We start from the raw sequence: 17,693 nt of genomic DNA, 5'->3' as shown, positions 1-17,693 counted from the left end.
TAAATGTTGACTGAAAAAAAACCTTCTCTCTCCAACTTTTCAATAATTAAATGAAAAAAACCTTCTCTCTCCAATTTTTATAATATATTATTGTTTAATAAATTATTTAAAATTTATTGCTTATGATTGTGTGGCGGAGACACACATATGAATTGTTAAAATATTAAAGGGTGTCCTGACAAAAAGCTGCTGTATTCAGAGGAGGAGAAGAGAGAGAAAAAAAGTTAACCGTGTTTGTACCTATTTAACATAAGAGACTTAATTGAGACAAATTTTTCTATCTTTGGATGCAATTGACACTTTTAAACCACATATGAATGAAATTGCAATATTTTTGAAAGGGTGGACGAACTTGACATACTTCAACTAAACTGGGGACAAAACAAAAAATTAAACCTAAAAGAAATAATGGAAATAATGAAAGAAATAAAATAACTTCCATTAGATTGTCTTAAAGTCCAAAATATAATAACTTTAAATGAAATTTCAAGTTTGTTCCCATCCTCTCTCGAGTCTATCATGCCTGTAGAACATTTGTAATATTATCTACTCAAGTATAATGTATTATACGATCATCGCCAATAATTTCATTCACAAACACACAAAAGATTTTCAATAATTTCAATAACATACACTAGTGCAGTCAAGAGAAAACAACGGTTGTTTTCGCTTATAGGAAGCGGTTCTGCAACCGAGGTATATACAAGCGAGGTAAAAAGGGTTGGCTTTTTGCCTCGGTTCTGAACCGAGTCAAAAGGGTTCAGATTCTGCCTCGGTTCACAGGCAATCGAGGCAGTAGAGTGTTTTTAAATTTTTTAATCTCACTTGCGTGTCTGACACCTTTCTACACAGACCAACCAATTTTAATCTCAGATACCCAAAAAGGTCCAAAGTACGTGCCTCTCGGCAACAACCCATTCACAATGCTTGTTCTCGCTCAACCACAATTTCTTTCCAGGAAAACTCCAACCCAGATTTTCAACCCCCATCATCACCATCCAGGAAAACTCACAATGCTTGGTTTAGTGAAGCCAAGGTTCGCGCACGAGAGAAGGCGTTGTCGTTAGGGCCTCCAGTGTTAGCCTGCGTCGTTACCGACGATTGCATGGCGAGTGGGGGCGGCATGAAAGTTGGTCCAGAGGTAGCTCGTGCAAGGAAATAGTTTGAGAGGTGAAACTCTTTTTTTGTCGTGGATGAAGATGAAGATGCTCTCTTTGATTTTAGGGAGAGGAGGCAGAAACCTTGTTTCTGATTTTTGGAAAAGAAAAAAAACCCTAAGAGAGTTGGCCATTTGAGCTTGGCCCTTTTCTATTTCCATTTTATTTTTTTATATGCCTCGGTTCATCATGCCAACCAAGACAATATTTTTGCCACCAAATACGTACCAGTTGAAAGGTCTGATTAGGTGTAATATATGTGGGGTTTATGTCTCGGTTCACCCTACTAACCAAGTCAGTGTGCTCTTTAGGCATCAGTTGCTTTACAACCGAGGCATATAGTGTTCTGAAAATTACGAAATTGCCACTGCGTTTTAATACGCTTCGGTTTTTCTGGAACCGAAGCGTAATGTGCGAGTTAAAAAAACAATTTTTTACTAGTGGTATTATATCATCATGATCACCACCATGAGCCTCTTCAATACCATAAACACCATACTAGAAAGAGTGAGTACCACTCTTGTATTCTACCTCACTGATTGTAGCCGCTCCTACAATCGAATCTATAGCCTCCTCTGCAAATATGTTTGAGTGATCCTGCAATCCAGCTAAAGAATATGCCTTCTTGCCACACAAGGACAAAAAACCACCATTACCCCACATAAGGAATGTTCAATATTCGAACAATCCTCCCTATTTGAACAAAAGGCAAAAGGAAACATCTATCAGCAGATAAAACAGGACTTACTAAGTACAACAAGTAGATCTATCCTTCACTCTTATGTTCATCAATCACACACTCAGGTACACTTCAACACTCACTCATGCTCCAATCTCCACCACAAGTCAAACTTGATCCTAAACATAACCACAAGTAAATAACCCATTTGGAAAATTTAAAGAAAAACATAAGTTTATACATTACTTAAGTTTATATGTTTTTAAAAGAAGCGCACGTCTATAGATAATTTTTTCTTACATTATTTAAAAAAAATTATTTTCCATATTGTGGCTTTGTGTAAAAGACGAAAAAAATAAGAGAAGAAAAAAAATGAGTTTTTTTTCTTTAAAAGGTATTTTATTTTTTAACAGTGGTAACTACGGAAACAGTAGTTTCTCCTCCTCCATCTTACATTTTTTAAATTTATCTCTTATGACATTGCATCTCATTTGTTTCATTCACATTATCTTTCTTTCTACAATTTTCTACAACTTTCTACAAGTCCGTTCAATGTTTTCGCCAATCTTTGTTCTTTCTTTTTACACAAAGCATTTGGCATTATTGACTCCTTACATCCTCAAGTTGACCTCTCTAATCAGTTTTCTTTTTTTTTCTTTCTTTGACCATTGGTCCCTTCATTGACACTTTCAAATGGTGCAATTAATAATTTTGTGAAAACAAAAATTGAAACTAGGAAATAACTTTCAGGACACATATAAGCTTTTTACTCTTCGTGGCGATGCTATCTTACAAATAATATAGTCGGAATATGAGTTATATCGATTTTATAATAGTTATCTTATTATATCTTAAAAACGGATAAAGTCAATTTAATTTGTTTTATAATAAATTAAACATTTTACAATTCAGTTCAATTTCTCACGAACTAATGAATTAGATCAATATATTTTGTTTATTAATTTTTTATATAATTATTATAATCCAGTCAAGTACAACATTTATGTATATCTCTATCAATAATATTATATCTATATTTTTATCAATTACTTCTTCTTATCCAGTTGAAAAAGCATATTAAATATTAAATAGTGTAGTCTAACAAGTATTTTTAAACCTTTTTACAATGAAAGAGTCTAATTTACACATATATGGGTCATATTCATATAATGTGATTAAATTTTAATAATTTGGTATATTAGTTATTATTTATAATTATATTATTATTTTTAAAAATAAATATTATTTTAATAAAAACATAGGTTTATGACTTATCTTAATTCTATAAATAAAACTAACATTTTAAAACATACTTATTTTATAATCACTTTTATTTATAGATTCTAACTTTCTTAACTTAAATGTCAGATATTTTTTAGAAATTTTTTATTCCTCTTAAACAAGAAGTCCTTTCTCACAAAAAAGCAACCAAATCATTTCTAGAAATCTTACTTAAAAATATTAGTGAATCAAACAAAAGAATAAAAAAATTATAAGTTAATCTACCTTCAACCTATAAAAAATAATGGAATTGAATTATTTTTATTTTGGGTTGAGGTTTGATAAGAGCTAGACCAAGCTCGTAAGCGAAATCAAGAAGGAGAAGGGTGACGACTATGACTGATCATGGTAGCTCGCTACTGGCAAAAAAATGAAAAAGAAAACAGAAAGAAAAAAAGATAAAAAAAAAGAAGATAAAATTCAAAATAATTACATGTAACATCTACCAAATAACGTTTAAAACGTATCGATTTAACAGTGAAAAATCTAATATTATATGATTTTAAACAAACCTCAAAAATAAATATTAAAAAACAATTGAATTCTTTAATATAGAAATAAAAATATTAATTAAATTTTTTTATGTAATAAACATACATGTAATTAAAAAAATTAATGATAAATAACATTTATCATTAATGAGTTCAAACAAAATCAACGAAATAAAAATATTTGTATGTAATTTTTTTAATTATACTAAAGCGAAATATATTAATAACTAGTTGTATTGAACTGATTATTTATGGTTATATGTTTTCAAGTTATGTTGTATTTATTGTGTTTTGGGTAAGAAAGTTATGATATTTCCCTCAGTATTATTTTATATACTTATGAATTTAATCCTTTAACTTATGTGTTAAATAACTAGTTTTGTTTTGGAAATAAAATACCAGACTGATTTTAAACAAAACAGAGGCAAACACGGTGCATCCATCAAGCTTTACGTGTATTTGATGGTTATATTACATCAGTACAAACTCCCAATTTTTATTTGATGACACATGCTTACAGCATCGACACTAATACTTATACATTAAAGTAGCAAACTCTAGCCAATTTAGGTTTCAAATTGCAATTATTGTAGAGCATCTTAAAGCTTTGATGCAATTTGAAACTTTTGGCTAATCGGAACCTGGTGGATCAATTGGTCGAAAGTTGGTTGATTCCACGTTATGACCACCATGTCCAGGACTCCTCGGAGGATGTGGATTTTTTGTGCTTTGTTGCTCCTTCGGTGGCAACTCCTGTGTGGTTCCAATGGGCGGTGGCTTACCATGATGTCGTGGTTCCGTGTGTGGTGGTTTACCATCACGATGTGTTGGATCACCACTTGGTGGTTTAATACTACGATCCGGTGGTAAACGACCATCAAACAATGTATCTTTTATGTGTGGTGGTTTATCATTATGATGTGATGGTTTACTATCATCATCATGTGATGGTTTACCATTATGACCATCATGTCCAGGCTCTGGATGTTGATTTCCTGTGCCCTGTTGCTCCTTCGGTGGCAACTCCTTTGTGGTTCCCATGGGCTGTGGCTTACCATGATGTGGTGGTTCTGTGTGTGGTTTACCATCAGAATGTATTGGATCACCACCCTGATATGGTGGTTTAGCATTATAATCCGGTGGTAAACGACCATCGTACGATGTATCTTTTATGTGTGATGGTTTACCTTTATGTGATGCATCTTCCATGTGTGGTGGTGGTGGTTTACCATGATGTGGATTGGGATGACTGTTTTCAAAATGTGGTGATGGTTTATTATGATTTGGTGGTTTGGGAGTATGTGGTTGTGGTTTAGAATCATTGTTTGCTGGTGAAGAGGATGGAAGGATGGCAAGGGAGCTTGTAACCAAAAGAAATGCTATCAGTAAGACTAGCATGTTTTTGGGAGACATCTTTCATCAAGTTCTGAGGAATGTGGATAGTGGTGAAGAAACTAGGGCATAGCAAGTGGCCTTTTATAATGGTTATATTCCATTATTCACTGTCATCAAACACTGTTTCCTCCTACGTAAGCTTAATCCCACCACATTATTGCACAAATATTTGTGTCAAGCACTTTTACATAGTGCCTTATAACTTTATGCATTTTCTGATGTTTATGGAGCCCATGAAAGATAAGTAGAAATTAAAAAATATAAATAAAGACAGAGAAATAAATAAAGATGTTTGTTTGCGTAAGTAAAATGTCTCAAAAGTATAAACCAATTTTTTCCATTCATGAATGTGTTAAAATTACTGTCATGATCTCGTTTCATCTCGCCAGTATGTAGTTGATTTTTGAATTTTTATAAACTGTATAAATTAGAAATAATTTTTATTATATAAATCATTGTCAAAATGTATGATCATATAATATTAATTTTAACACTGACCGTAAGACATATTTTTAAGTTAAAATTACGATAAAGTTATTGAATTTCAGAATAGTTTACATGCTTAACAACACTAACATATTTGAATTCGGAATATTAAAATTCGAAAAGAGAGTTAGAATGAGAAAATGGATATTTAGCATCAATACAAAAGTTGATCCAAAATAGTTATTAACATTAATTTTGTGTCGCACTTTTCATGGAGTTCTATAATCACGTACCATAGTTTGTTAGCGTAGAGTTTTGAAAGTCGATACTAAATGGATATTAATTCACATCTTAAATTAATTTTTTAATTAAAACAATTTAATACGATTTTTGTTTTTAACAGTGTTAGGACAAGAAGTTAATTGTTTCAATTTTTAAAAAATAGAAACTCAAAACTTATTTAAATTTTTTTACCAAAAATAAGAATTATTTGAAGGATTAAATCATTAAATTTATATAAAAAGTGAAAAAAAATATTATAAATTATTATCAATCTATTTATCACTCATTTTTCTTTTTTTGTATATACCTCTCTCCAAATTTATCATGAGATGTTAGATCAACAATTTTTGTCTTTCTTCCTTTAACAAAGCATTTGGAAATTGTATGGTATGCAATATGGGCTCTTCAGTCCATCCACTCAATGTCGTTCGGTCCAACCGCTACAACAAATGTTGGCCCATAATTGGACCAACGTTTAAGTTATTATTGGACCAATAGTTCAGCAGACGATAAAATAATTAAAGATATCTGATTAAAGACATTGATAAGTTATTTATCAATAACCAACCGAATCTAAAGGTAAGTCTGTTTTTCTTTTATTGGATATGTGTTGGTTTAAGATCCATAAGACACTTATACATATAAGGTCAAAGCGTTCTACTTACGTTCGACTCATACTCTACGAGACTAAAATATTCAGCTGTGATAAATAGTTCATTAAACTGCTCCTATATAACTTGAGCGTCAGAGCGTCATAGCAGTCGACAAACGAACAGTCCAGACCGAAAGCGATCAATTCAGACTATCTAGACGAGCGGAGCACATGACTCAGGCATTAAAAAGCAAAAAGTCACGTCATAAAAAGTATGTCTCTTGGTCCTACACAATCCCTACCAAAACAAATGAATCCTAGATTACCTCTTTACGTGTACGATTGGCTTCAAGAACTTTTTAATTTTTAATCATATCTTTAGTTTATTTCTTTCACGTTGGAATTCTTATGCCTTTATTTACTATAATATTTTAAATTATCCACAGAAACCAAAAGTTTACTTCTGTTTACCACTGAACTCCCGCGAAACATTACTTCCATTAGCTCTTTAATATTTTATATGGTAATTAAGGGTGGAAAAAAAATAACAAATCATTAAATTCAATTTATAATTATTTTATTTTATATTACCTTAAATTTATTTTAATGACTTTATCTCAAAATTTATGTTTATATTTTTCAAATTTTAAGTTAAGGCCATTTAATTATAGATTTAAATTAGATATCAGATAATATTTTTAATTTTGTATCAAAATCAATAAAGTTATCAAATATTAAGTCTCAAACTTAAGTAAGTTTGGACTATATCAAATTGGGTCCAAATTATGCAAGGTGAGGAAAGGCCAATCCTAAGACTAGTCGAGTAGGTGTTTCACACTCAAATAAGATCAGATCAAAGTCAAGTTATGTTGTGTGATAAGCATGTCTAAGTTGGTCAGGTCAAATCTAATTAGTCAAACTAATTTGAGTCTATTCTAAGTGAGTCAAGTTAGAATTTGGATTGATTTGTACTAATTTGAGTAAGGTATCTCTCAATTCGATTAAAATAGATAAATTTTGTTGTGTTTAAACAAATTCACATTAGCCTAAATCAACTTAAGTATGCTCATTGTCTTAGAGAGATTCACATTGGTTTTAGTAAGCATAAGTCCATGCCAACAGGAGTAAGTTCATGCTCATGTTGGATTGAGTCATCCTAAGTCCACTTAAGATAGAAAGGTCCATGTTAGTTTGAAATGAAAACATGTCAAGCCAAGTGGATGAAGTCAACCTAGTGCACATAGTGTGAGTTAGGTTAGGTTAATGTCACACAAAATCGACTCAAGTTCATAACTAAGTCAATTTGAATTTTGATCGAACCTAATCGGCTATATTAAACAAAATCAAGACATGCTTATATTAAGATAAATTGGAAAGAGACAAAATCAATTCAAATTCATAAATATTAGATCAAACCAAAATAGTTTAGGTTTAACTCGAACTGAGTTAACTACATAAATCCTTATTGGATTGAGTAAGCTTGTCCAATAAAGATTTTTGAATAAAATTATGCTCTCTATATATAAAAATTACAAAGAGAATTTTATTTTTAAAATTAATTTTAAATTTAAATATAAGAAAATAAATTTAAATAACAAGCTATTTCAAAAGCTTTTTTTTTTTAATTTATTTGAACTGAATGAGTAAATAATCTATTTGGTAAATTAAAAAAAAAAATTAGATAAAATATTTTACATTACTTAGAAAAGTTTTCTTGTTCTAAATTATTGTTTTGGGGAAGAGGCGGAAAACTGAGTGAAGAAAAAATATCTTTCTTTTGTTTTAAAAATGTATTTTACATTTTAGTATTCATTTGTAACTACCCAAATAGTAGTTTCTCCTATCCACATCTTACATTTTTTAAATTTATCTCTACATTGCATCTCAATTGTTTCACTCACATTATCTCTTTCCTTTATGCAACTTTCTTCAAGTACGTTCAAATGATGTTCACAAATCTACAAATGCAAATCTGAAACCATAATTTTTTGCGAAGAAAGGGGTTGCCACATGTCAAGCTTTCATTGGCACGACCATCCTTAGTCAACGCTGGTCCTAGTCACATCATTCAATAACTACCATGTAATTCACTGATTGGTGCTGTGGACATTTTGTCGTTAACGACTTAAACCTTGTTAGCAAAAATGACCAAATTGAACATAAATTACACAATTAGGTACTACATTGAACATTCGAAAAAAATGAGTCTCACATCTAACAAACAAAGTTGACAAAAATAGAGACCAACAATGATATTAAGCCTTTTTAAAAAGTCGTCACTTTAAGAGTTAGTTGCAGGTGGGAAATGACATAACATTACACTTCTGTTGGTTATTTAACTAAAGTAATAGGGACTTTATGTCTCGGTTTTCCTTGAACCGAAGCGTATAAGTTCGTTGAAATTGCAAAATATCATTGCGTTTTCATATATTTTGGTTTTCTGTAAACTGAAGCGTATTCACCGTGTTAGTATCTCAATTATGTAATAGTGTTATGATGTTTATGGAGCCCATCAAAGACTGGTAGAAATTAAAAAATATAAAGAAAGAGAGAAATAAATAAAGATTTTTGTTTGCGTAAGTAAAACGTCTCCAAAGTATAAACACATCTTTTCCATTCATGAAGATGTGTTAAAAATACAGCTTTACATTTTTAATTACCTCTTTACGTACGATTGGCTTCAACAACTTTTTTATTCTTAATAATATCTTTACTTTATTTTTTTCACGTTAGAATTCTTATGCCTTTATTTACTATAATATTTTAAATTACCGAGAACCACAATTTTAACTCTGTTTACCAGTAACTCCCACGAAGCATTACTTTTAAAATTTAATTTCAAAATTAATTCTAGATTTGAATATAAGAAAATAACTTTAAGTAACAAGCTATTTCAAAAGCTAATTTCTTGAATTTATTTTAACTGAATAACCTATTAATTAAGTTTATATATTTTAAAACAAGTCTACGTGTATAGACAATTTTTTCTTATATTACTTTAAAGAAGTTTTCTTTTTTAAATTATTGTTTTGGGGGAAAAGACGGAAAACTTAGTAAAGAAAAAATGATCTTACTTTTGTCTTAAAAATGTATTTTATATTTTAGTATTAATTTCGTAACTACCAAATAGTAGTTTCTCCTTTCCCATCTTACATTTTTTAAATTTATCTCTTCTTATGACATTCCTTATCTATTGTTTCACTCACATTATCTCTTTTCTTTATGCAACTTTTTTCAAGTACGTCCAAAAGATGTTCACCAATCTTTTTCTTTCTTTTCTTTTAAATGGACTCCCTACACCTCAAGTTGACCTCTCTATTCAGTCTTTCTTTTTTCTAAAATCAAAGTCTTGTACTCACTCACTTTTTTGGACCATTAGTGACACTGTTTTTATTTTTCATAGCAATATACTACAATTGAAATTGCTTGAGAGCAATGATTTCTAATAAATAGAGTTAGAAAACGAGTTAACTCAACATCTTAGGGATCAGTTCAATTTGACTTATTGCATAATTATTGTATAATGAGTCACAACTTTTGCAATTAGTTGAACTCACTTTGAACTTGATAATAACATCGCATAATCCATACCTAGTCCGACCATCAGTGGGCAGATGTATGAGGTTTAAGGTTAGACCACGAAGGTTTGGTAAGGGCTAGACCACGAAGCTGTAAGCGAAGACAAGAATCAATGGGATTAAGGAGGAAGATAGGAAAAGACATGAGGGAGAAGCATAAATAAAATTTTAGAAAAATGGCCGGATAGGGAGCAGGCTTAGCGATGAAGCCTATGACTGATCATGGCTCGCTAGTAGAAGAAAAATGGAAAAGAAAACTCAGAAAAAAAAATTTAAATAATAAAATTCATAATAATTACATGTGAGACTTACCAAAAACATTTAAAACCTGTCAATTTAATAGAAGATCCAATACTAATATGATTTATATGTAATTTTTTGTAATTATACTAAAATGAAATATATTAATGATAAGTTGTATTGAACTGATTATTTATGGTTATATTTTTCTCAAGTGAAGTTATGTTTTATTTTTGTTGTGTTTTGGGTAACAAAGTTATGATATTTATCTCAATATATTAATTTATATATTGTTATTGATGTAATATTAATCGAATGACGGACGACAGCAAAGGCAGTGGAGCGGCGGCGGTGCGGTGGGGACAATGGCGGAAGTAGCGCTTGGAGAGAATGCTCCTACAGTTCGTGCAACTGATAGAGCCACCCAACTTGGACAACACTTTGCCTGAGACAATGGAGGTGCCGATGGTGGATGAACTCTGTCAGCGCGGCCTTTGATGCAGTGAGAGAAACGCGACAGAAAAAAAAATGGAGACCGCGAGAGAAAGAAGAAGAAGGAGCAACGAAGGAAGGGTGAGCACGCGACGGAGGGGTGAACACGCGACGAGAAGCAGCAGGGAGGCGCGACGAGCAGGCGACAACAATGGAGGAGATTTGCAGAGGAAGAGGAAAGTTCGCGTGAGAAGAAAATTGTTTCGTGAATTTGGCTAAGTAAAAACACTATTACCTCGGTTCCTACACTTAACCGAGACGATAACAACTAACTACCCCAGTTTTCAGTGAAACCGATGCCTAAAGCACTCAGTAAATTTCAAATTTAAAAATATCTATAGGCATCGATTGACCGCCTACTCGAAGCAGAAACACTATGACATTGGGTAATATGAACCGAGGCAGTATCATATGACTTTTCATTAATTAGGAACGTTCTCTGGCAGAGGTGTGTAGGTTGCTGGTAGGAGATACTACCTCGGTTCTGTGACTAAGCAAAGCAATATGTCTATTCTTCTTAATCAAGTCAGGCATGAAAGAGGGATGACAAAGGTTGTGGCAGGATAGGCCTCGGTTCCCCCATCCAACTGAGGTAGTATCTCTGCTACCAAAAAGGTGTCAACTGAAAGGTTTGAGTTAGGTGTAACAATTAGAGGTTTTAGTTTCGAGTTTTTATTTAACCGAGGCAGTATGTCTTTTATGCATCGATTCTTTTATAACCGAGGCATATTGTTTGATGAAAATAACAAAACTACCACCGCGTTTTGATACGTTTCGGTTTCTCTGAAATCGAAGCGTAATCTACGAGCGATTTTTAACTAGTGTTGTGTTGAATAACTAGTTTTGTTTTGGAAATATAACACCAAACTGATTTTAAACAAAACAGAGGCAAACACGGTGCATCCATCAAGCTTTACTTGTATACACAAGCTGAAAATTTTAAAAGCACGCTTGGGAGAGTCATATCTCACATGGTTATATTACATCAGTACAAACTCCCAATTTTTATTTGATGACACATGCTTACAGCATCGACACTAACACTTATACATTAAAGTAGCAAACTCTAGCCAATTTAGGTTTCAAATTGCAATTATTGTAGAGCATCTTAAAGCTTTGATGCAATTTGAAACTTTTGGCTAATCGGAACCTGGTGGATCAATTGGTCGAAAGTTGGTTGATTCCACGTTATGACCACCATGTCCAGGCCTGGGATGTGGATTTTTGTGCTTTGTTGCTCCTTCGGTGGCAACTCCTTTGTGGTTCCAATAGGCGGTGGCTTACCATGACGTGGTGGTATACTGTCGTGATCATGATGTGGTGGTTTACCTTTAATGTGATGCATCCTCCATGTCTGGTGGTGGTTTACCATGATGTGGTGGTTTGGGATGGCCGTTTTCAATATGTGGTGATGGTTTATTATGATGTGGTGGTTTGGGAGTATGTGGTTGTGGTTTAGCATCATTGTTTGCTGGTGAAGAGGATGGGAGGATGGAAAGGGAGCTTGTAACCAAAAGAAATGCTATCAGTAAGACTAGCATGTTTTGGGAGACATCTTTCATCAAGTTCTGAGGAATGTGGATAGTGGTGAAGAAACTAGGGCATAGCAAGTGGGCTTTTATAATAGCTATATTCCATTATTCATTGTCATCAAACACTGTTGCCTCCTACTGTAAGCTTAATCCCACCACATTATTGCACAAATATTTGTGTCAAGCACTTTTACATAGTGCCTTATAACTTTATGCATTTTCTGATGTTTATGGAGCCCATGAAAGATCAGTAGAAATTCAAAAATGTAAAGAAAGACTGAGAAATAAATAAAGATGTTTGTTTCCGTAAGTAAAATGTCTCAAAAGTATAAACACATTTTTACCATTCATGAATGTGTTAAAATTACTGTCATAAGCTTGTTTCATCTCGCCAGTATGTAGTTGATTTTTTGAATTTTTATAAACTGTATAAATTAGAAATAATTTTTATTATATAAATCATTGTCAAAATGTATGATCATATAATATTTAATTTCTACGTACACTGACCGTAAGACATATTTTTAACATAAAATTACGATAAAGTTATTGAATTCAAAATATTAAAATTCGAAAAGAGAGTTAGAATGAGAAAATGGATATTTAGCATCAATACAAAAGTTGATCCAAAATAGTTATTAACATTAATTTTGTGTCGCACTTGCATGGAGCTCTATAATCTCATAGCACAGTTTGTTAGTGTAGACTTTTAAAAGTCGATACTAGATGGATATTAATTCACATCACTATTTTTTAAATTAATTTTTTAATTAAAACAATTTAGCATGACTACCTAACACTAAAATATTTTTATAATTTTAATATTAGTTTAATTTATATCGTCCTCACCAACAATAATGATAGTAACTTGACCAAAAAATTATATTCTACTTCCATGTTCAAATATTATAAATAAAAAAATTAAAATAAATAAATGATAATATAATAAACTAAGAAAACAAGTGTAAATAAAGAAAATAAATATGGATAAAGAAGATAAGAATGAAGGAAAGAGATAAGGAGAAGAATATTGAAGAGAAAAAAAAATGAATGTGTAGATGAAAAAAATAAGTGTGATTATGAATTAAAAGTATAAATATGAGAATATTTATATGAATGTAAAGGAAAAAATTGAGTGTAATGAAATTTATATAAAAAGTGAGAAAAAAGTTATAAATTATTACATCAATCTATTTATCACATTTTTCTTTCTCTGTGTATCTCTCTCCAAGTCTATCATGAGATGTTAGATAATTTTTTTTTGTCTTTCTTCCAAGCATTTGGAATTGAATCCTAGATTACCTCTTTACGTGTACGATTGGCTTCAAGAACTTTTTAACTTTTAATAATATCTTTACTTTATTTCTTTCACGTTATCTTATGCATTTATTTACTATAAAATTTTAAAGGTTAAACACATTTAGTTACCACTTTGTGAGTTTTTCTCAGTTCGATTTCTGTTTTATTAGAATTTCCAATTTAGTCCTAAAAAATGCTTATTTGAGTCAATTTGGCCTCTACTGTTAAATTGGCATAACGTGATTAAGTTTTTATGAGTTGAGACATTGACGTGGTCAGTTTTTTTCACATCACTCTTGTCACGTTAGCGTTATCTTCCCCAACAGCAGAAACCCTAATAGGGATTTCGAAATGGGATTTAGGGTGGCTGCGCGATTTGGTGATAGCGGCACTGAAGCGCTTCTGAGTCGCGACAGAGGGGTGGTTGTTCGTTGCGGGGTGTGTTTCTGGATGACATGAGAACTTGCGGTGGAGGTTGAACACCGTAGAGGGGATTGCTATTAGGGTTCTTGGCATCTGGTTCGCGAGAGGATTGATTGTTTGCAAGTTCCTGGATCGTGGTGGTGCGAGAACACTCACGGTGGCTGCTTGAACATTTGTTGGTTGGTGGTGTTTGAACGACGGTGAGGGAGGTTGTGCGATTTTGGATTTCTTGGCTGATTGATTTTCTAACTCGTGGTGGTATGGTTTCACGGTGGTGAAATTGTTTCAAAAGAAGAAATAATGGTGGAAGGAGATGGAGGCGTTGTGGCGGTCCGGGATGGTGCGAATCACAGCCATGAATCTGGGTTCTCTCTAGTTGTTGAAGGTGGTGGCGGATGATGGGGTTTTGAGTTACGCAACAGAAACATTGAGGCGCGACGAGATGGTGGATGCGCGAAGAAGGTGACGTTGATGGTGGCGGTGCAATGATGGCACTAATAGTGTTCTCACGGTGGCTTCACGGTTGCGACACAGCAAGGTGGTGACCGCAACGTGGTAATTTGTACAATCGAAACGGTTGCGACGCAGCAAGGTTGGGTTCTGAGCTGAGATATGGGTACACTTCAAGCATGTGTCGGGTAATCTGTACAATCGAAATTTTGGTGCAGATCTTGATCGGGCGACTAATGAACTTGTTATCAGAGTTCAGCTTGATGAGGCTATTTATTTGAAGATAAACAACAAAGTTTTCAGGTCAGGGAATGAAGTTGGACGTAGTAATCTAAATCTTCACTATGCATCAAGGAATTTTCCTTTTACTCTTAAAAAATCAACTTTATGGGACTCCTGAAGTACATTCTTCATTAGATTATCATCTCACAAATTCACTTCATTCTTAGTTTCTTACTTAAACTGGTGGTAGTGTTCAACATTAATATAATGTCGATATAATCTTTGTGGGCCTGTGGAATGCTGCCACCATAATTGCAAAATTTTTCTTGCTCCGTAGACGAAATTGGACATTTTGAAAGTAGTGAAGTGCTATATATGGATGACATATTGTATGATCATTTTGAAAGTAGTTTTCATTTTTACTTGATTTCAGATATTCAAAGGAGATTCCAGATGCTAATGAGAGGCTATTGTTGGATGCCATTGAAGGAGAAAGAAGACTCTTCATACGCACTGGCAAGAGTGATACGGCAAAAACTGGCCACGTCAACGTCCCAACTCATAAAAATTTTAACCTCGTTAAATCAATTTAACAGCAGGAGCCCAATTGACTCAAATTAACATTTTTAAGACTAAATTGGGGATTTTAATAAAACGGGGATCAAAGTGGGAAAAACCCACAAAAATAGGGATAACTAAAGAGGTTTAACTATTTTAAATTATACAATGAGAAACCACAATTTTACTTCTGTTTACCCGTGAACTTCCTACAAACATTACTACCATTAACTCTTTAATATTTTATATGGTAATCATGGGTGGAAAAGAATAACAAATCATCAAATTCAATTTATAATTATTTTAATTTATATTACTTATTTCAATGACTTTATCTATATTTTTCAAATTTTAAGTTAAGTCCATTTAATTTGAGATTTAAATTAGATATGATAATATTGTTTAATTTTGAATGAAAATCAATAAAGTTATCAAATATTAAGTCTCAAACTAAGTAAGTTAGGACTATATCAAATTGGGTTTAATTTATTCAACGTTAGGATAGGTCAATCCTAAGACTAGTATAGTAGGTCATGTCAAAGTAAGTAAAGTTATATTAGACCTAGGTTAAGTGATTCATAGTCAAATTAGATCGGGTTAAAGTCAAAGTTAGGTTATGTCATAAGTATGTCAAGGTGGTCAGGTCAAACTTTAGGTCAAATAAACTTAGCTCAGTTCTAATTGAGTCAAGTTAGAATTTAGAATGATCTGTATTAGTTTGAGTAAGGTATCTCTCAATTAGATTAAAGTAGAGAAATTTGGTTGTGTTTAAACAACTTCACATTAGCCTAAGTCAGCTTAAGTATTCACATTGGTTTTAGTCAGCATAAGTCCATGTCAATAGGAGTAAGCTCACGCTCAAGTTGGATTGAGTCATCCTAAGTCCACTTAAGATAAAATAGACAAAGGTCCTTGTCAATTTGAAATGAAAACATGCCAAGTCAAGTGGATGAAGTCAACTCAAGTCTAACTTTAGATTGACTCAACCTAATGCACATAGTGTGAGTTGGGTTAGGTTAAGGTCACACAAAGTCGACTTAAGTTCACAACTAAGTCGGGTTGAATCTAGCTCGAACCTAATGACCTATATTAAACAAAATCAAGACAAGCTTATAGGAAGGTAAACTGGGAAGAGACCAAATCAATTCAAGTTGATAAGTATTAGATCAAGTCCAAATAGTTTAGGTTCAACTCGAACTAAGTTAAACATAACCACCATTGGTGCAGAATTGAGCTTTAATGTCACCCCGTAGACGTTGGATTACTAAATAACCAACATAAATTATTGACCAGTGGCATTTTCGTAAATAAGTGGGCATATAGACGTTTCTTAGGAGGGGGCCCGACGTCTATAATATTATAGACGTTGGGGCCCCTCTTAACAGACGTATTAATGCTTGACAGGTAGGTGAAAAGTCATTTTTTTCTACCTTGGAGACGTCTGATCCCGCCACCCCAACATCTATATTCGATTATAGACGTCGGTGTCCCTCCTAACGGACGTGTATAGTCTGACAGGTAGATGAAAAGTTATTTTTTTTCGTCGTACAAGCGTCGGATCACGTCATCCGACGTCTAAATGACCTTATGAAAAGTTATTGTGGACATCATATTAGTGAGGGCCCCGACGTCTAGGCCAGAATAGATGTTGGTTCACCTAGGGAGCCAACGTCTAGTTGCTGTTAAATCAGACATCCAACCCACTGTTACGAGCACTGCATTGTCTTCCTTCTCGCCTTTTCTCTCCGCGGCATTGCTTTTCCAAGTGCGTTTTTGTCTATTTTGAACCGTTTAAACATACTTTTATTCTGATTATATTAGTCTTTGGTTGATTATCTTTCATTTGAACCGATTAAAATGAGTATTTGTTGTGTTTTGGTGTAGTTTTTCTCGTGTCTTTGGGTAGCATTGTACCACATTCTTCCTTTGCTAATTTCCTCGTAAGAAAAGCTTGCGTCTTTTGGATGTCTTATAGCGTTTCAACCCAAAGTCGAACTTCAGTCCTTGCCTAGTTATATTCTCACCGTTCGTTTTCATTGGCAGTTTTAATGGAACTAGGCAAGGACCCATATTCGATTTTCGGTTGAAATGTCATAAGAGATCCAAAAGACGCAACCTCTTCTATGACGAAACTAGCAAAGGAAGAAGGTGTTGCTATGCTACCCAAAGACACGAGTTGTAGTAGATGTCGGTTAATGGAATGTCCGACGTCTAGGAAGCCCTTTAGCCGTCGGACATTGCATTGTCCGACATCTATGGATCCCTTTAGACGTCGGGGTCATGCAGTAACCAACGTCTATAAAGAGGTCGGACCTGTTTGAGTCCGACGTTTGATTAACGTCACCCACAAAAACGTCAGTTCTGGAGCTGATGTTAAAAGGTCAAAATAACAGACGTTAAATGCCCTTTCTGCACTAGTGTATATAATTGTCAAATCAATACAACTTAAAACCTTATTGGATTGAGTGAGGCTGCCTAATTTGAAAAAAAGTATGCTCTTTATGTATAGAAATTAAAAAGAGAATTTTATTTTTAAAATTAATTTTAAATTTAAGTATAGAAAATAACTTTAAGGTTTAATTGCTTCCTTTGTTCC

At 33.1% G+C, this 17,693-nt stretch overlaps 1 protein-coding gene across 1 annotated transcript; it reads right to left on the bottom strand.

The window, feature by feature from the left end:
• Positions 1 to 4,084: 4,084 nt before the first annotated feature.
• LOC124833969 (uncharacterized) lies at positions 4,085 to 5,037 on the bottom strand. The gene has a single exon (XM_047308547.2). The coding sequence runs from the start codon at positions 5,019 to 5,021 to the stop codon at positions 4,239 to 4,241; it is 783 nt and encodes a 260-aa protein (XP_047164503.1). The 5' UTR covers positions 5,022 to 5,037; the 3' UTR covers positions 4,085 to 4,238.
• Positions 5,038 to 17,693: the final 12,656 nt, after the last annotated feature.

The sequence above is a fragment of the Vigna umbellata genome, chromosome 3 (assembly GCF_029865625.1).
Source record: "Vigna umbellata cultivar VRB3 chromosome 3, Vumbellata_1.0, whole genome shotgun sequence".
NCBI classification, from domain to species: domain Eukaryota; kingdom Viridiplantae; phylum Streptophyta; class Magnoliopsida; order Fabales; family Fabaceae; genus Vigna; species Vigna umbellata.
This window is presented reverse-complemented; position numbering and strand designations above follow the sequence as displayed.